The sequence below is a fragment of the Poeciliopsis prolifica genome, unplaced genomic scaffold (assembly GCF_027474105.1).
Source record: "Poeciliopsis prolifica strain line A6 unplaced genomic scaffold, Auburn_PproV2 SCAFFOLD007, whole genome shotgun sequence".
Classification (NCBI taxonomy): Eukaryota; Metazoa; Chordata; class Actinopteri; order Cyprinodontiformes; family Poeciliidae; genus Poeciliopsis; species Poeciliopsis prolifica.
The window spans coordinates 6,151,848-6,167,089 of record NW_026562382.1 but is presented as its reverse complement, the minus strand read 5'-3'; the positions used below and the strand labels follow the sequence as shown (position 1 = coordinate 6,167,089).

Here is a 15,242-nt window from a genome sequence, read left to right as displayed (position 1 = left end):
AAACTGCTTTTTCTAAGTCCATCAGCACAACAGCGGGTGCTCATCCAGTCACTCCTGAGCTTGGCAAAAGTCTGAAACATCAACTGCTCTGCTCCGAGGAGCACACTTCATATCATTGTACCTTTAGTATGCCACTGTTTGTATTACTAAACAGGTTTTTGACAAATTACTTGTTTTTTGTTTTGTTTTTGGATAAAGATTTTAAGAGTTCACGTGTTGACTTTTTGCCAGCCTGTCTGTAGCAAATGAGGACAAAGCACTGTATTGTCATTCTGCTTGTAATAAAGAAGAGAAACGAATGGCCGCCTTGCAGATTTTTTGATTCTTTCTGTTCTTACGATGATGTGTAATTCCATCTCTGTCCAGCAGGAGTTCTACTTAACTGACATGACGCCGATTCCGCCTTCATGCGGAAGTAGAGCAAACCTACAAACAAACAGTCTGATAATGGCGGAAGTAGTGAAACTCAGTGCCTTGTATGTGCATTTAAATAGTATGAATCTTATAATCAAGAACCACACTCCATACCAGTAGGTGGTGCTAATGCTACTAAAAGTTTTTTTTTTGTGTTGTTGCCAACTTTTAGTAGAAATAAAAAGCAAGAAGAAGAACAACTCAAAGCATTGCCCAAGACATTTTTTAAGACATGTTTGTTTTATCAGCAAACACTGAGGAAAAGACGACAGGCAAAAAAAACTCTCTAAAGAGTCATACATCAGGTCTGTAAGGTTATTTGTGGGAAACCAGGGAGAAATCAGCCTTAGCTTCAGTTCCTCCTGATAAGGGGCTGGACTTCCGGACAAATGGCGGCCAGCGATTGTCAATTACAACTCAATCGTTTTTATTGCTTATCTGTTTTTAATTTCTGAAAATTTCTTAAATGGTAAAAGAGACATCGTGTATTTTTTTAAATCATTGTCAAAATGTGTCCATTATTGACAATAGAACAAATAACTGAATTTAGTTTAGCCACAAAAATGTTAGCTTGAACATTAGGTAGCTAAAATGCTAGGAAATGCTAATATGAAGGAGACTACTGGGGTCAGATGAACAAATATCCTTCTTGACACCGATTATGTATTTACTTTGAGATAGACCACTTTGTAGTGGTTTGTTTGTTTGTTTGTTTGTTTTAACCGATGGCCTAACATTTCGCTCAAGCATCCTCTGATACATGGAAGAGGTCATGATGGATTGATGGCAAACTGGTGAAGCTAAGGATTCCCAAATTACTTACTGCTCTATGCTGTAGGGGTCATGGGGTAAGATTATTATTGGGTTTTCTGATTGTAAAGGCTCTGTAGTAAGAGAGTACTGTATATTTTTTGACAACATTTATTTTCTCTTGCAAATTTCTCTTGCTGTCAAAAGAAAAACATAACCTAATTGTTAGAAAGAAAGTGAGGGATGATGCATCATATCTGAAATATTAACTCATCCACCATTGTTCTACAGCCCAGAAGCTTGGTATGACGTGCTTGCAGCCATCCCAGAGCTCGGTGTTCATGGCTATGTGTGAAACTCGTTGCTGATTTAAGCTGCAAATACTAAAGAGGCGTAACTACAAGCCAGTAAAAGACAGTGATGTTCCCATGTACTTATAAAGTGCTATGCAGGCATTGTGTAAGTCACTGAGGTTGCTTTTCTTAAGAGATACTCATGAAAGTAAACATCAGCTAACATTATTAGCAGCTCTATAACCCCAGTTTTATTCAGTGGGGATACCATTGGTCATCACCTGATGGCAATGCAGCATATCTGAAGCTGCATGGCCTGTGATATTTCTGTTCAGATCATGACGCACATGATGTCGCTGTTGCATTAGCTGTTTGTGTGAACCTGCAGTGCTGGCCATCACTTCCCCTCCCCCCGATCTGTCTGTCTGGGTCCTCACAGGTTTGCACCATCATGTGTGCTGGGGCTGAAACATGCATGTGTGAATGAGGCTGTCTCCTGCTACAAGTCCTCCCCGTCTTCACCGCAGCCCCCCTCTGCTTCGCATCCCTCCGCGGACAACTCGCCGTCATTCCTGGGGCTGTCACAGCAGCTTCAGCATCCATCCACCCTCCGTTTAAGCAGCATCTTCTCCATCCGCGAAAGCATTCATTTTTCACACTCAGCATCCATCTGACCTCTCCTTCCCTCTGTCTCTGAAATTGCGAACCAGAATCGAAAGCAGCCAGGCTTCCACATCCTCAGTGACTCTACCACGCGCATCCCCCTCTCTTCCCTTCTGCTTGCCTGGGCTCATCATCGTAGAGTCTCGACTTCCCATCATCTTCACCATCATCCACTCTCTAAAGCTGCCAAGCTGTCTCTTCTTCCCAGGAAAGTGTATTTTGGCTGGACAGCTGGGTTGCCACTGTCCCTCTGGAAAATGCTTCTGTGGATGAAGACAGAGGAAATGGCTCTTGGGGAGCTGCTGGAGAGACTAAGGAGCGTCACCCATACCATAGGTGGGTAACGACGACAGTCAGCACGAGCTTCAGAGCCTGTATGATGCCATTTTTACTGCTTAGCATTGCGCCTATTTTTGTATTTCTGGAATTGCATGTAATTATGTGCATGTGGGTAGTGAAATTTGCTTCTTTTAATGTTGCTCTCTCAAAATAGAGAGATGTTTTACCAGCTCCTTTTTCTTCTTTGCTAGCAGTTTATTCCTTTGGAAAATGAGCTCTTCGTCCTCATTTTGAGTGTGACAAAGTTATTAGACAAAAGTGTCAACTGTTCATGTTGAACATTTCATTTTTACATCATTTCATTATTATATCTGACTTTCTGTCAAACACTGCAGAGAGTGATGAGGGAACCATGCCCATCCTCTCTGACCTCTAACTCTGGAAATCAAGTGCTATTCAATTCAAAAATAGTTTATCAATCCGAGATTCATTTATTTATTCACTCTTCCAGTGGGTCATCCCTTTATCCACCTTTTTATCATCCTTTTGTCCAGCCATTTGTTTTGCAGGTCCCATATTCAAAGCCAGATCACTGTAAAGTAATCCACCAACATTAAGCTTTTGCTTTCTTTATTGCAAGCTTCTTCACAACCATTTAAGATTCTTTGGGAACTTAAACCCTTTCCACATGTACAGTATCACTGCATATGTTTATTATGTTCCTTTTTCCAAAAAGACAGCCAGGAATATGTTTTTATAACTCTGCCTGCCATCTCCTCTGATCCATTTATAGAAATCTGCCTTAATTTACCCAGAATAAGCATAGCATCCCTGTCACTTGTACAAACACTCTTACATTTTCAGCCAGATACATGAATTGTGAAATGCTATTTTGAAATCTGGGACTTTAAAGTCTAACATGAAACCTCTTGCAAACCTTCAAGGGTTTGTAAGATTTGAGTCCATCCATTCCTTTCCACCACCAAAGATGGTGAAATCATGGCAGTGAGTGGGTGGACTTGAGGAAGGAGGGGAAAAAAATGGTAATATACGTCCAAGCAACAGTGATGAAAATACAGAAATATCTGCCTTTACAGCATTTTTTGCGTTGCAAGCTGGATAATATTGACATATCTCATTTTGTTTACACTGATAGGCATTGAATTAGGGGCATCAAATCTATCAGCTCTCTATACCAGCTCCCTGAAGAAAATGTGACATGGATGTGGTGTGGCAGGAGGATGAGAGCAATAATCAGCTTAGAGAGGAGAGCCTGACACTGACTGCAGAAGACAAAGAGGAAGGGAGAGTGATGAAGAGAGATTCACAAGAAGGAGAAAAAAAAACTGATACTGGAACGATTTTGTTTTTCTCAAACATGTAATGCGGAGATGCATTTTGTTTGGAGAAAACAGAGACAGACAAATTTAATCTGTCTATTTCCCAGAGAAACTGTATCCACCGTGTAGTTATCTGTTTCTGCTTGTGGTTTCCGGCAGTTGTTCGTTTTGTTAGATGAGAATATATTCGATATTTGCAAACTCAGACAAATGGGGTGATCATATTGCCTCCCAACCTGCAACTGACTTGAGATTGAATCATTTTTAAATTAATTTAAATTACACACAGTTTATATTTGATTCATCTAATATGAAGCATTGGGGGGAAAGTCAAAGTTTTTTGTTTTATTTTAAGCTTAGGTCATAAATATGGTTGTTGGTCTACACCCCTGACCTGATTTTTAAATACCTTGCTAATACTAAATGTCTATGTTTGAGTTTTCTTCCTTCAGTAACAGCGTCTGCACTGAAAAGTGCAACAACTTTGTGTGGTGTTTTCACACAAAGTATCAGGTTTTTACATTTTCAGCCTGTGGCTCTCTGATCAGGGCAGGTAAAGCTGAAAATTGGCTGAGTCTAGTCATCAATTACTTTCTCTGCACATCTCTAGTTTCATATCACAGCTGAAATTGCTCTATTAACAAGAATAGTGACCACAGTGGGTGAGATGAATTTCATTGTAACTATTTTGCAGCCATGGACACAGGCAGCTTTTCAAGTGGACAGTAGATCCACTTCTAGCATAAATATGTACATTTACACTGGGTCACTTACAATCAGGTCGTTTTGTCCATTCAGATGTAAATAGCATATGTTATTTGGCCTTATTCAGCTGATACTCTACAATTATAATGAGCTTATGCCTCTTTGTGTGCATAGAGATATTTCACTAGCGATTGTGGAATAGGAAAGTCAGGTCGGTTGTTGAGACTTAGAAAGTGTCTGAGCTTAGTTTCACGCTGCCCAGCTGACTCTCGGGTAAAAACAAGTTGTTTTTCTGATTCTTCTCTTTGGTATTTTCTGAACAGGAAGCTCAGTGAGGAAGTTTATAGATCAGACGCGAATGTCGCTCTGTTTTTGGCACCATATTGTGAGGTTCTGTTTTCTATTTTTGTTGGAGGTCAGCTCAGCTGCACGATCATCCTCTAAAGGCGGAGCAGGTGTAGAGCCAGATGGATCCAGCAGGCTGCTTTTAGTCCCCAGCTTGTTAGTCAATACCTTAAAGACAAGAGGAGCAGTAACACTTCACATATTTTATAAAAAAGACCGAAGATATTAGCTTCTGTGGTATTGTTTAAACTGAGCGTATTGATGTGTGTTAAGGTACATTTGGTGTTGGAGTTGTTGAAATAGGATGTTATTAGAAGGCAAGTATTCAAGGGTTCTAGCTCTTTAAAGGTGACTGTGGTCTCTAACACTCACCAGGGGTCTATTGAATCCATGAAAACACTCAAATATTTTGCACAGCATGAAGAAGGATATGACTTTTAAAAGGTGGTTTGCCAGAGGTGACTGCAGAGTCACTGGGGATGTGACTGACAAATATCATTTATTAACTAGAGGGACAAGAAGCTGGGTCTAGTCTAGGACTTCAACATGCCTGGATCAGGACCATGAGGCAATACATGCAATTGTATTGGAAAAAAAATTATCTTGATTACCACCACCAGATGTGCTAATGTAATTTTGGATACTTTAAAAGTTGTACATGTTTACTTTTTACCTGATGTTAACATTAAAGTGTTGAGATGCCAGCGTTTATATTGAAGAAGAGTTGGGTGGACGTTTAAGTAGGTATGCATTGTGAAGAAAAACATGCAGAATGGGCTGTAGGTGACATGTTTGTTAAAACAGCGCTGATGTTGTGTGCAGTTGCCTCATCAACATGCAGGAGTGTTTCTCTTTACTGAGCCTGTAAACACTGAGCTGCCTTTTATTTGCCAGCTTTAACTATCAGCCTGGGCCAAACACTGACACAAAACACACATAAACTTAAAAGCTTTCCAGACAGCGTCCTCTGAGCTGAAGGAGCACCCCCTGCGTTTGCTCTTTGACTTCAGTTACTCACAACATGTTGGTTCTGAAAGATGAAAACGTACAGTACAAAGTTTTCAGACTGTTATGGTAGTTTTTTTTGTGGTGTTGTTGTTTTGGGGTTTTTTTCACGCAATGCGTTTCAGCAGTTTCCAGTCCTTTATGTGATTCTGTTGTTCATCAGGCGTTGGTTGTGTGAAAGAATTTACAATTGAAAAGCAGATTAGTTGAGGAGTGGAGGAGTATAATTAGCCTGAGAAGCAGAAGGGGATTTGCCTTCCACCGGCTGCCCTCCGCTTCTGTTGCACTCAACCTTCTTTCCCTCTTGTCTTACTTGCCGCTGCGGCAAGTAAGACAGTCAGTCGTTGCATTTGCGTGGAGGTATGAGTGTCAGTGTGTGAGTGTGCCCTCCCGTTCTCACCTCCAGAGTGAACCGTTTTGGTTTCAGAGGTTGTGCAGAGAGTGACTCAGCTCTTTCTAATTCTGCTGGCTTTGCACAGCGCCGTTTCCTCGAGTCCCCAATGTGGCACTGCTGCGGACGCTGGACTGGTGTACCCAGTGCAGAGATGTTCTCATTGAATGCATGTGAGATCCTTTGGTTGTGATCCTGTCTTACTTGGCACAAAAATAGCCAGGTTTCTGTCCATGTCTGGATTTGGGCAGTGCGTCTTGGAGTCTGGTAGAGTGTGCAGCTGAGAGGTCTCCTTGGATGCCAGTTTCTGTTTGAGCGTGAAGTTCGGCGGCCTGCTGTCATGTCCCTGCCTGAGTTTCTCCGAGAGGGTGGAGAGGCATCCTGCCGGCTCATGAACCGCCTTAGTCATCTGATCCAGAACTTGGACATCTCAGGACTGGGTTCTTCTTTCCCATTCAGCCCTGCCAGTCGCAAGAACTCCTGGAGGGACTGGGATGGTAAGAGGAGGAAAGCTTCTCTTGTTTGAGCATGTTTGTGTTAAAGCCCTATCTTCCCATGACTGCAACTCTGCAGTGCTGCAGATTTGTAGGCAAAGCGTGGACGCAGACACTCTGTGTGTCTGTGTTGTGCATAACATATTCATCTGGCCAACAGTTCTGCAGGGCAACATGCCCAGAGCCCCACAAAGTGTTTCCTGTGGGCTTCCCTTGTTTTCCACTGGGTCTGTTTTGTGTCTTTGTGTGTATCACATTTTGTGTGTGTAAGAGTGCATGACTGCGCAGCTTAAATAGCCTCCTCATTTTCTAGCTCACCGATCTCTGCAGCTGCACTGACATTTTTCCGTAGGAGAAAAGGATTTCTCAGCAAATGCGGCATTTGCAGCATGCAGCACCTTGCTGGCAGAAGGGCTGCTGCACTGGAAAAGGAACTGGGGTTTCAGATTGGCATCCTGTTAGGTCGTTCCCACTTTGAGACATTGTTTTTTGGGACTATTTTAAAAAGGAGGTCTAGTGCACAGCAATAAAAAGAATGGTAAGGAAAACGAGGAAAAGTTCTTCTGAATCAGAGAGAGGGATACCAATGGTACCACTTAAGTCAAGTGAGTTGATGATATTTGTTCTTTTACAGACATTCTTGCATTTGAGAGCTTTTTGTTTCTTATAGGTTGCAGCATTTTGAAGCTAAAGCTTATATTATTTAAATACCTTCAGCTGCTTCCTTATTTTTCACAAAGATTGCTCTTGGACATTTTGCCTTGGTCAGTGTAAGCTACAATTATAGTTTATGCATATAGATTTTACAAGCCTAACTAATTTTGGAGGATCGACTCGACGTAACAGCATGTCCTCCATAAATAGTGTGATCATGCTGGAACTGCATGGTTTCCTGTGAAGGTTTTTATTTCCTTTCAGCTCTGGAAAAGTCATTATCCTTACTGAAAGCACAAGAATTTGAAAGGCAAATCACTGGTTCTTATGTCTTCATAGACTGTGCAGCTTAAAAAAAAAAAAAAAAAAAACTTATAATCTGAACATTGTGAGATAAAAGATTACACGAGTTTGAATTTAGTATGGATTTTCTCTACTCTACACAGGCTCTATTTATACATACACAGCACAGTAATGTTTTCAACTTTTTATTTGAGGTGAATTTGAAGGAGGTCTTCCTTCTTCATTTTTCCACTCACTTTGTACACTATCACAACCGAACCGCGAACCGTGTAACAGGTTGATGCTCCCACCACAGTGTATGATGTGGCGTTCTTCTTCTGTTGGAGGAAGTTGGAAGTTCCTGGTTTGTTCTGAAACTTCTTGAACATTTAGCATTTATTTTAGGGTGAGAGTTTGGCGAAGGTGGTTCAACCTATTGGCTCTTTCGACAGGACGATGTTGCATCCGTAATGACTGCACTCACAATCTTTTTTATTATTATTTCTGTCACTCACACATGAACATAACCAGCAGACTTTTGGCAGTCGTCATGCTCTTCTGACCTCACAGCTGACAGCGTGGCCGTATGCTACAGACGTAGCATAAGGCCACGTATGCTATGTCTGCACACATCAAAAGTAGTTCTAAGTGGCTAATGTCAGACTCTCTGAATAGCATACCCAAACCTCTGACCTGCTGAAAACCAATGGCCTATACGAAAAAGCCACATCTGTAAAAGGAAACCAACCACTTTAGATGAACTCTAACAACTCTGTCATCCAGATTTAAGGTAGATTTGAAGACTTCAGAGAGAATATGGTTGAGTAATGTGCTAACGGGCTTTAAAGCCATTCTTTTGACCTGCTATATATTAGATCATCCATGGACTATAGAAAAATTCAGTTATAATTGTGCACCCCGGCCTTTCAATGCTCTTGAAGTTTTATGTTAAATAATTCTGAAAAAAATGTCACTTCAAATAAATAATTAAAAGCCCAACATTTCAATAATATTAATGCACATCACTGCACGATACTGTCTGACTAGGACTGCTTATGGTATTTACTGTATATATATATCTGATCTGTTTCAAAGCTCACCAGAATTTCAGATTGAGTAAAACAAAGTTTGTTGAGGTTAAAGAGGCATGTGTTTGATCACTTGATCCATGGATGCACCTCTGTTTGTTTTTAACAAACGCAAACCCAGTCCAGTCACATGTTCAGATACATGACATATGCCTCATTGTTCCCCTGAGCACATTGTAAATATTTGCTCCTTCGGTCTCTTCATCTTATAATGTGTGATTTTAAAAAAAGAAGGGCCCATAAACACAACGTGTATTTCCCTCAGAGACCGGCCGGCTGCTTCTTCGTTCATCCTCTTAGTTGTTTTTAAAGATTGACCCTCTGTGGTTTTAAACAACTGCTGTAGTCTGACCTCAGCTCTTTATACAGCGATCTATATGTCCACAATTTAATTAATGTGCCTCAATTGGTCTTCTATTTTTATGAGAAAAATTTGAGAAGGAATAGAAACAGAAGCAAATGAAATTGCCTTGCGTAGATTTTCACAATGTTTCAACTCAATATAAAATATGATGTGTTTGTGCCTCTTGTATGTTTTAAGTTTGTTAGACACTGCTCTCTAAGACTTTTAAAGCCATGGTTTTGACACTGATAGCCTCCTTTATGACTCTGGTCAAAGTAAACACTCATGTAAATTATCCTGCCATCCCGACACCACCTTTAAAAAAAAAAATATATATATATATATATATATATATATATATATATATATATATATATATATATATAAATGCAAATTCAAGCTTACATAACAAACTCCCGCAAGAAAAACATAACTTTCTCTCAGATTTCAGCACCACTGACTGACTGACTTAAAGTAGTTAATGACGGGGTAGAAAGACTGATATTAGTGTCCATTACCTTGCTTTGATTGAAATCTTTTTTGTGGATTTTGTTGAAATTGAATCTTAATTGCCATATTCTGCCAAGAAACAGCGTCTTTCTTCAAACGAGGTCTCCTCAGAATTGGCTCTCAGTGAGTTTGTAAGAATGGGGTCATTTGAGTGGAGTAAACTAGAATAGAAGCGTTCAGTCGACAGGCCGTGAATGGTTAAATGGGGTTGCAGGCAGTATTTGAAAGGGCTGGGCAGAATGGGAGCTTTGTACTTCTGGTGCACATTTCCAGAGATAAGCTAATCGGCTATTGCGGGTTTGGCTGCCCTAGGTAAATGAGCACAGAGAGCTACAGTATTTATAACATGTTTTAGCATATCTTTCCTGGGATAGCTAAATCATTATCCTGTGTCTCAGTAGCTGCTAGCAGTGGGTGTATTCTACAAGGTCGGATGCATTGTTCTTTTAGGCGATAGAGGAAACTAGTTGGGTTATCACTGAGGGCTGGGGAGGGCACTACACTGTAGCTTTTGTATACAGGGGAGGTAACCTGAGGTTGAAAAAGGAAGTCCTTTCAGTGAGTGATGTCTGCAGGCAGTGGAGCACCTGCACAGGCTGCATGCACTTTTTTGGGGAAAGGTGGAGTCAGCATGGGAGAGAAGCTGTGTGTGTGACACTCCTGCACAGCTTCATGGAGCAAATGTTGCAGAAGAGTTGCGAGCCTGGAGTAGACTACACAACAGATGGCAAATTCAAGCTTCCTCATGGAGGATGTGGACCTCGGGTTAGACTGTGGATTTAGCACGAAGGCCAACTCAGAGCTAACTCTGACAGAACATGTGATTGTTGATTCTGATGAAAGCCGAGAAAAGCAAGTCTTGGATTTGTTTGTGACTGCAGGATGGTCAGAGTTTCTGTCTCCTGGTAAGGAGCAAAGAGAGGGGGGTCCAGGAGGAGATGGAACAAGACAAGCAGACGGAGAGGAGACCCAGGCTGATAGAGTTTTAGTGGAGAGTGGAGAGAATGAACGAATGATGGAAGAAAAGGCGGATTATCGCACTGAGGAAGAGATGGATGAAGATCTGTATACACGTTGGGATCCTAAAGACGAGTGTGGATGTCATCATGTTCGAATTTCTCTTGAAGAGGTGGAGAGATTCTACAAATTTTCCTGTCGTTGCCACTGGCTCTGTGGTAGGTGTTGCACAGCTCTTATGAATGTGACTCAAAACCATCTTAATTTTTATTTAAATCTAGAGGTGCACCAATCAGAAATTTGGTAAGGTTTGACCCACTAATATGCTGTATTCAGTTTCTTCTTAAAACCTCTAACAAACAATAGAATATTAGTTTTAGTTTTACTTTTTTCTTGCCTTCCTGTTGTGTGTGATCAATAATCATTCACATTACGATAATGAAGATGATCATTGTAAAACAGCATTATTTTCACATTTAAAAATGAAAGCAAAATAGACACAAACACTCACAAAAATTATTATTTGTGAGTGTGGATTGTGCTGTTAGCATGACAAAAAACGTCAATCTTCAAGTGTTGTACTTAGAGAATGTAAATCCTCACTTTAACTCTGGGACTTTTTCCACAATTTCCAAATCAAAAAAGTTTCATGACACACATAAGCTGAAACCTCAAAAGGATTCAAACGCAGCACTTTTACTCTTCTGAGCCTTCCTGTTTTCTGTTGGAAGACTTGCCCTCTCTCACTCTTTCCTAAATAAAGTAAAGATTGAGGAAGAGATGGATGAAGGTCTGTATACACGGTTGGATCCTAAAGACAATCGTCATGTTTTAATTTCTTTTGAAGAGGTGGTTTCTTTTTAAATATCTTTTGACATCTGTGTGTTTAATCTGACATAAAATTTGAAAACTTCACTAAAACTAAAACTGAAAACAGCTAACGCCAAGTCTTGTTTTTCTTTACGTGAACTTTTGCATTCAGTGATCTGAAAAAGATTGGATTTCAGTCAGACCAGCTCAAGATCAAAAGTATCCAAACTCTGTTGCCAGCCAATTTTTTTTCAAAGCATCTCTTATTTATTCATCCTACAAGTTTAATAAAGATTCAGCTACAAAAGCTGAGAGTTTAATTCACTAGGTGTAGATTTTTTCTTTTTGTTCCCAGTTCTGCAAACATTTTTTCCCCATCATAACATTTCGATAAGGAAAACTACAGCCGCTTCTTGCTCCATCCCTGTTTTTGACGCAGAGGTCGTTTTATTCTTGTGACCTTTGCTATGAATGAAGAAACACCTTGGAACTGGTTTGTTTTGCACTGTTTCTAAAACTGTGTGGTCTCACATTTTAATTATTTGATTATCAGATGAGCTCTGATAATCATCACCATCACCTTAGACACCAAACGTTTTAATGTCATCTGAGCCGTCTCACCCTTTGTGTTCCTTCATATTGCATGACCTGTCATGACTTTGCAGACAGCACTTCGCTTTAACTGTGCCTCTCCTCTTCTTCACGGCCATCGCTGTAGTCTTACTTGTGACTATCTGTTGCATCTCCCCCATTTTTCTGATGATATTCACACAATTACCTTGAAAAATCGAGCCACTCATGATGTGGAAATTCACTGAAAGGCTGAATCATATTTCAAGCTAATTGTTAGCAGTATTTCTTTAAGTGTTACTGTAACCAATATTTTGTTTTGTTCGAGAAGTTTGATGGTGTTTTTATTTCAAAAACAGAGAACCAACATTTCAGTCCCGCGTTCTGGTCCTGTTTAATCTGTGTCAGTAGTGGCAGGCCGTCCAGGTGTTGTCACTGTGACCCACTAATATTTGACTCGTCAGCCATGAACGTGAGCCCGAGCGGACACTAATCCCAAACCCTGAGCCTTATTAAGAACGTTAACGCTTGAATCGGCAGCTGAGCTGTGCGTGCGTGTGTGTGTGTGTGGGTGTGGGTGTGGGTGTGTGTGTGCGTGCATGCGTGTGTGTTTGTTTGGTTGGGTTGGGGGTCGTAAAGGAATTCTCTCATCACTAAAGACCAGAAAGGTTTCCTTAGTTGCAGAAAGTTAACATTTTTAATAAGTTATTTAATAAGATATTCTTATCTCAATACTGACCTCTGAAAATACACCATGCTTCTATCTTATTTGACAGATTTGTGATATTGTTTTATATCTAAATTTCATTTAGGACATTTGGATGGTTTCAAACAGGCTTCGTTAGTTTTCTTGGAACAAAAGTGCAATAAGGGATAGGTTTTTTTTTCTTGTGTGGAATAAAGACAGACTCCATTAAAACTTCAGAATCAGCACATCCCATCTGAAGATTGTATTTGAAGTCCTCCAACAAACATAGTCGTTTCATCAAATGTTTAGAGCTGACAGAGCTGTAGGGAAAACAGAGCTCTATTTCTGTAATTTCCACAATATCTCCACAATATGCAGACAGCTCTTCTTTATCCTCAGTTGTGCTGTCCACATAATGATGTTCATTATCCACGAATGAAGAAAACATGGAACAGTGGGGAACATTTCCTGGAGGGAGCAGCCTACCAAAACTAATCCAAGAATTCAACGACAGCCAGGAGATTATGAAAGGTCACGGGATCCACATCTAAACCTCTCCAGGCCTCACTTGCCTTTAGTCTTCACGATTCAACAAAAACACAAGATTGAGCCAAAATGACGTTCATGAGAGTCCATGGAGGAAAATGACGACTTACCAATAAGAAAGACCAGCCGCACATTTACCTACAATGTCACTAACTTTCAACAGTTCAGTAAAAGAACATTTAGCAGTAAAACATGGTGGTGGTAGGGTGATGGTCTGGGTTTGCTTTGCTGACTCAGAACCTCTGGGTTTGCTTTGCTGACTCAGAACCTCATCTTGTGATCATTAAAACGGTTGTACAAAGAAAAGTGGGCCATAAATCTACCACACCTGTTATCACCATTGTTTTATGGCAGATGCTGCTGTCAGATATAGTCGTTAGGTTTTATAGGTAATTGTTCTTTTACACAGGGCTAAGTTTATTTGGACATCTTTTTGCTTAGTAAATAAATTCTTTGTTTGAAAACTTTATGTATTTACTTTGGTTAACTCAAGTAAATACTTGTTTAATTACCTAAGCAAACACTTTTTCACAGCACTTCATTTTTTTTATCTTCCACTATATCCATCAATAAATACTGTTCCAGTAGATTAGTTTGCAATCTTGGTTATTCGAAGAACGACCAAGCTTCATAGTGTTGGTTTTATTTGCTGTACAGATGTGCAGGATTTTCAGTTCTCTAAGTTTTATTGTGAGATCACCCTCCGATACCGGCTCTTGTTTCACAGAAACGCCCCTAGGGACTTTTCCAGGTGAGCAAGAAATGTTGTGAAAGAATATTTGGATACATTGATGAAGGAAATGTCCACAAAAAAATGGGCTGAAGCTAGAACTGGACATTAAGGAGGGGATTTTTTCAGAAACAGAATAGCCTCTTTCTAGCCTGATGGAGGGGCTGGTTTTGATGTGATACGTGTGGGAGTTTCTGGGGGTAAGGTGTGGCTGGTGGAGAAAGTGATATCAGGTCAGAGAGAGGAAACTGATGGGGGTCTCTTTGTGAGCTTCAGGGCATGTGGAGCAAGAGAGAGGCTGCAGCTTTGTGTCCGAACACCCAAGGCCATGCTGACCATTGTTAATCACGGTTACATCGCTTTACAAAGTCACCATCCTCACAGAGGTAGACGTATATTTGCTTTGATTCATATTCGTCTGTGACGTATGGAGAACAATCAGTGAGCAGTTCCTGATCTAGTCATGCTAACCAGAAAACGCTGAAAAGTTCAAATTAGGTCTGATACAGAAACAATGAATAACCTCTTGGAAATTTTTCTAATTAATTCTGCACATATTAATTTAAGGGGAATCTTTGCTTAAAAACACAACCAAGTCAGTCATCCATACCTATTTCTCTTGAAAATGGGTTATAAAGAAATGGATCTTGGCTCTGTTTTATTTAGTGATTGGATAATTGATGACTTAACCTATTCATCCTATTTTTCCAATTCCCTTCTTCATTTTGTGTATTTTTATAAGGGAACAGTGTGTATTTACTCCTTGCTGTGTAAGATTAGTGTGACCTGGGTGTCAACATCAGTGAACTCTGGCCGTCTTTTAAGATTTGAAACCATCTGTTTCAGAGGTTGTGCTGGATAAAGCCTCAGCGGTGCCACAACATTGGCTCCGGGTCAGTTCTGATTCCCATTTTGAACCACATGCTGCCATATTGATCCAACTTGTTTCCATTTTGTCTCGGTCCGTTTTTTACCCATGCACATGACTAGCACATCAGCAGAATTCTCTTCTTAGTTGATCAAGATTTAACCTGAAACCAAAAAAATTTATATAAACTGCAAATTATCAATTGTGTCAAAGGTCTCCAAGGTGACAAATTATTGGAAGGTTATTACAAAACAGCTCATTTTCATGACCAGGTCCAAATAAAAATAAAAGTCAAACATTAAAATGACCCATATTCCAAGTGTTGCATTCTTTAATTTTTTTCTTTTATTTATTTTTAAAAGTCTCATAAATATGGCTTTAAATGTAATTTCTGCCAGTTTTGTCTACTATTATCTATATTTTCTTTATATACATATATACATGTGCATGCCTGTTGTGTTAAATTAGTAGTTTTCTAATCTGTTAGTGGATGATGCTGTTTGTTTCTCTCATTGGT

The 15,242-nt window shown here is 40.1% G+C and overlaps 1 protein-coding gene across 2 annotated transcripts in view; it reads left to right on the top strand.

Moving 5' to 3' along the window:
• The first annotated feature begins 6,158 nt into the window (after positions 1-6,158).
• mcf2lb (mcf.2 cell line derived transforming sequence-like b) overlaps positions 6,159-15,242 on the top strand; it is a 31,643-nt gene continuing 22,559 nt past the window's right edge. The window contains exon 1 of one of the 2 annotated variants that reach the window (XM_055032096.1): positions 6,159-6,682. In XM_055032096.1, coding sequence (XP_054888071.1) covers positions 6,526-6,682 — 157 coding nt within the window. In that variant the 5' untranslated portion in view covers positions 6,159-6,525. Of the gene's footprint in view, positions 6,683-10,263; positions 10,732-15,242 lie in introns of those variants that run through there. The other variant, XM_055032095.1, reaches the window with a different exon arrangement.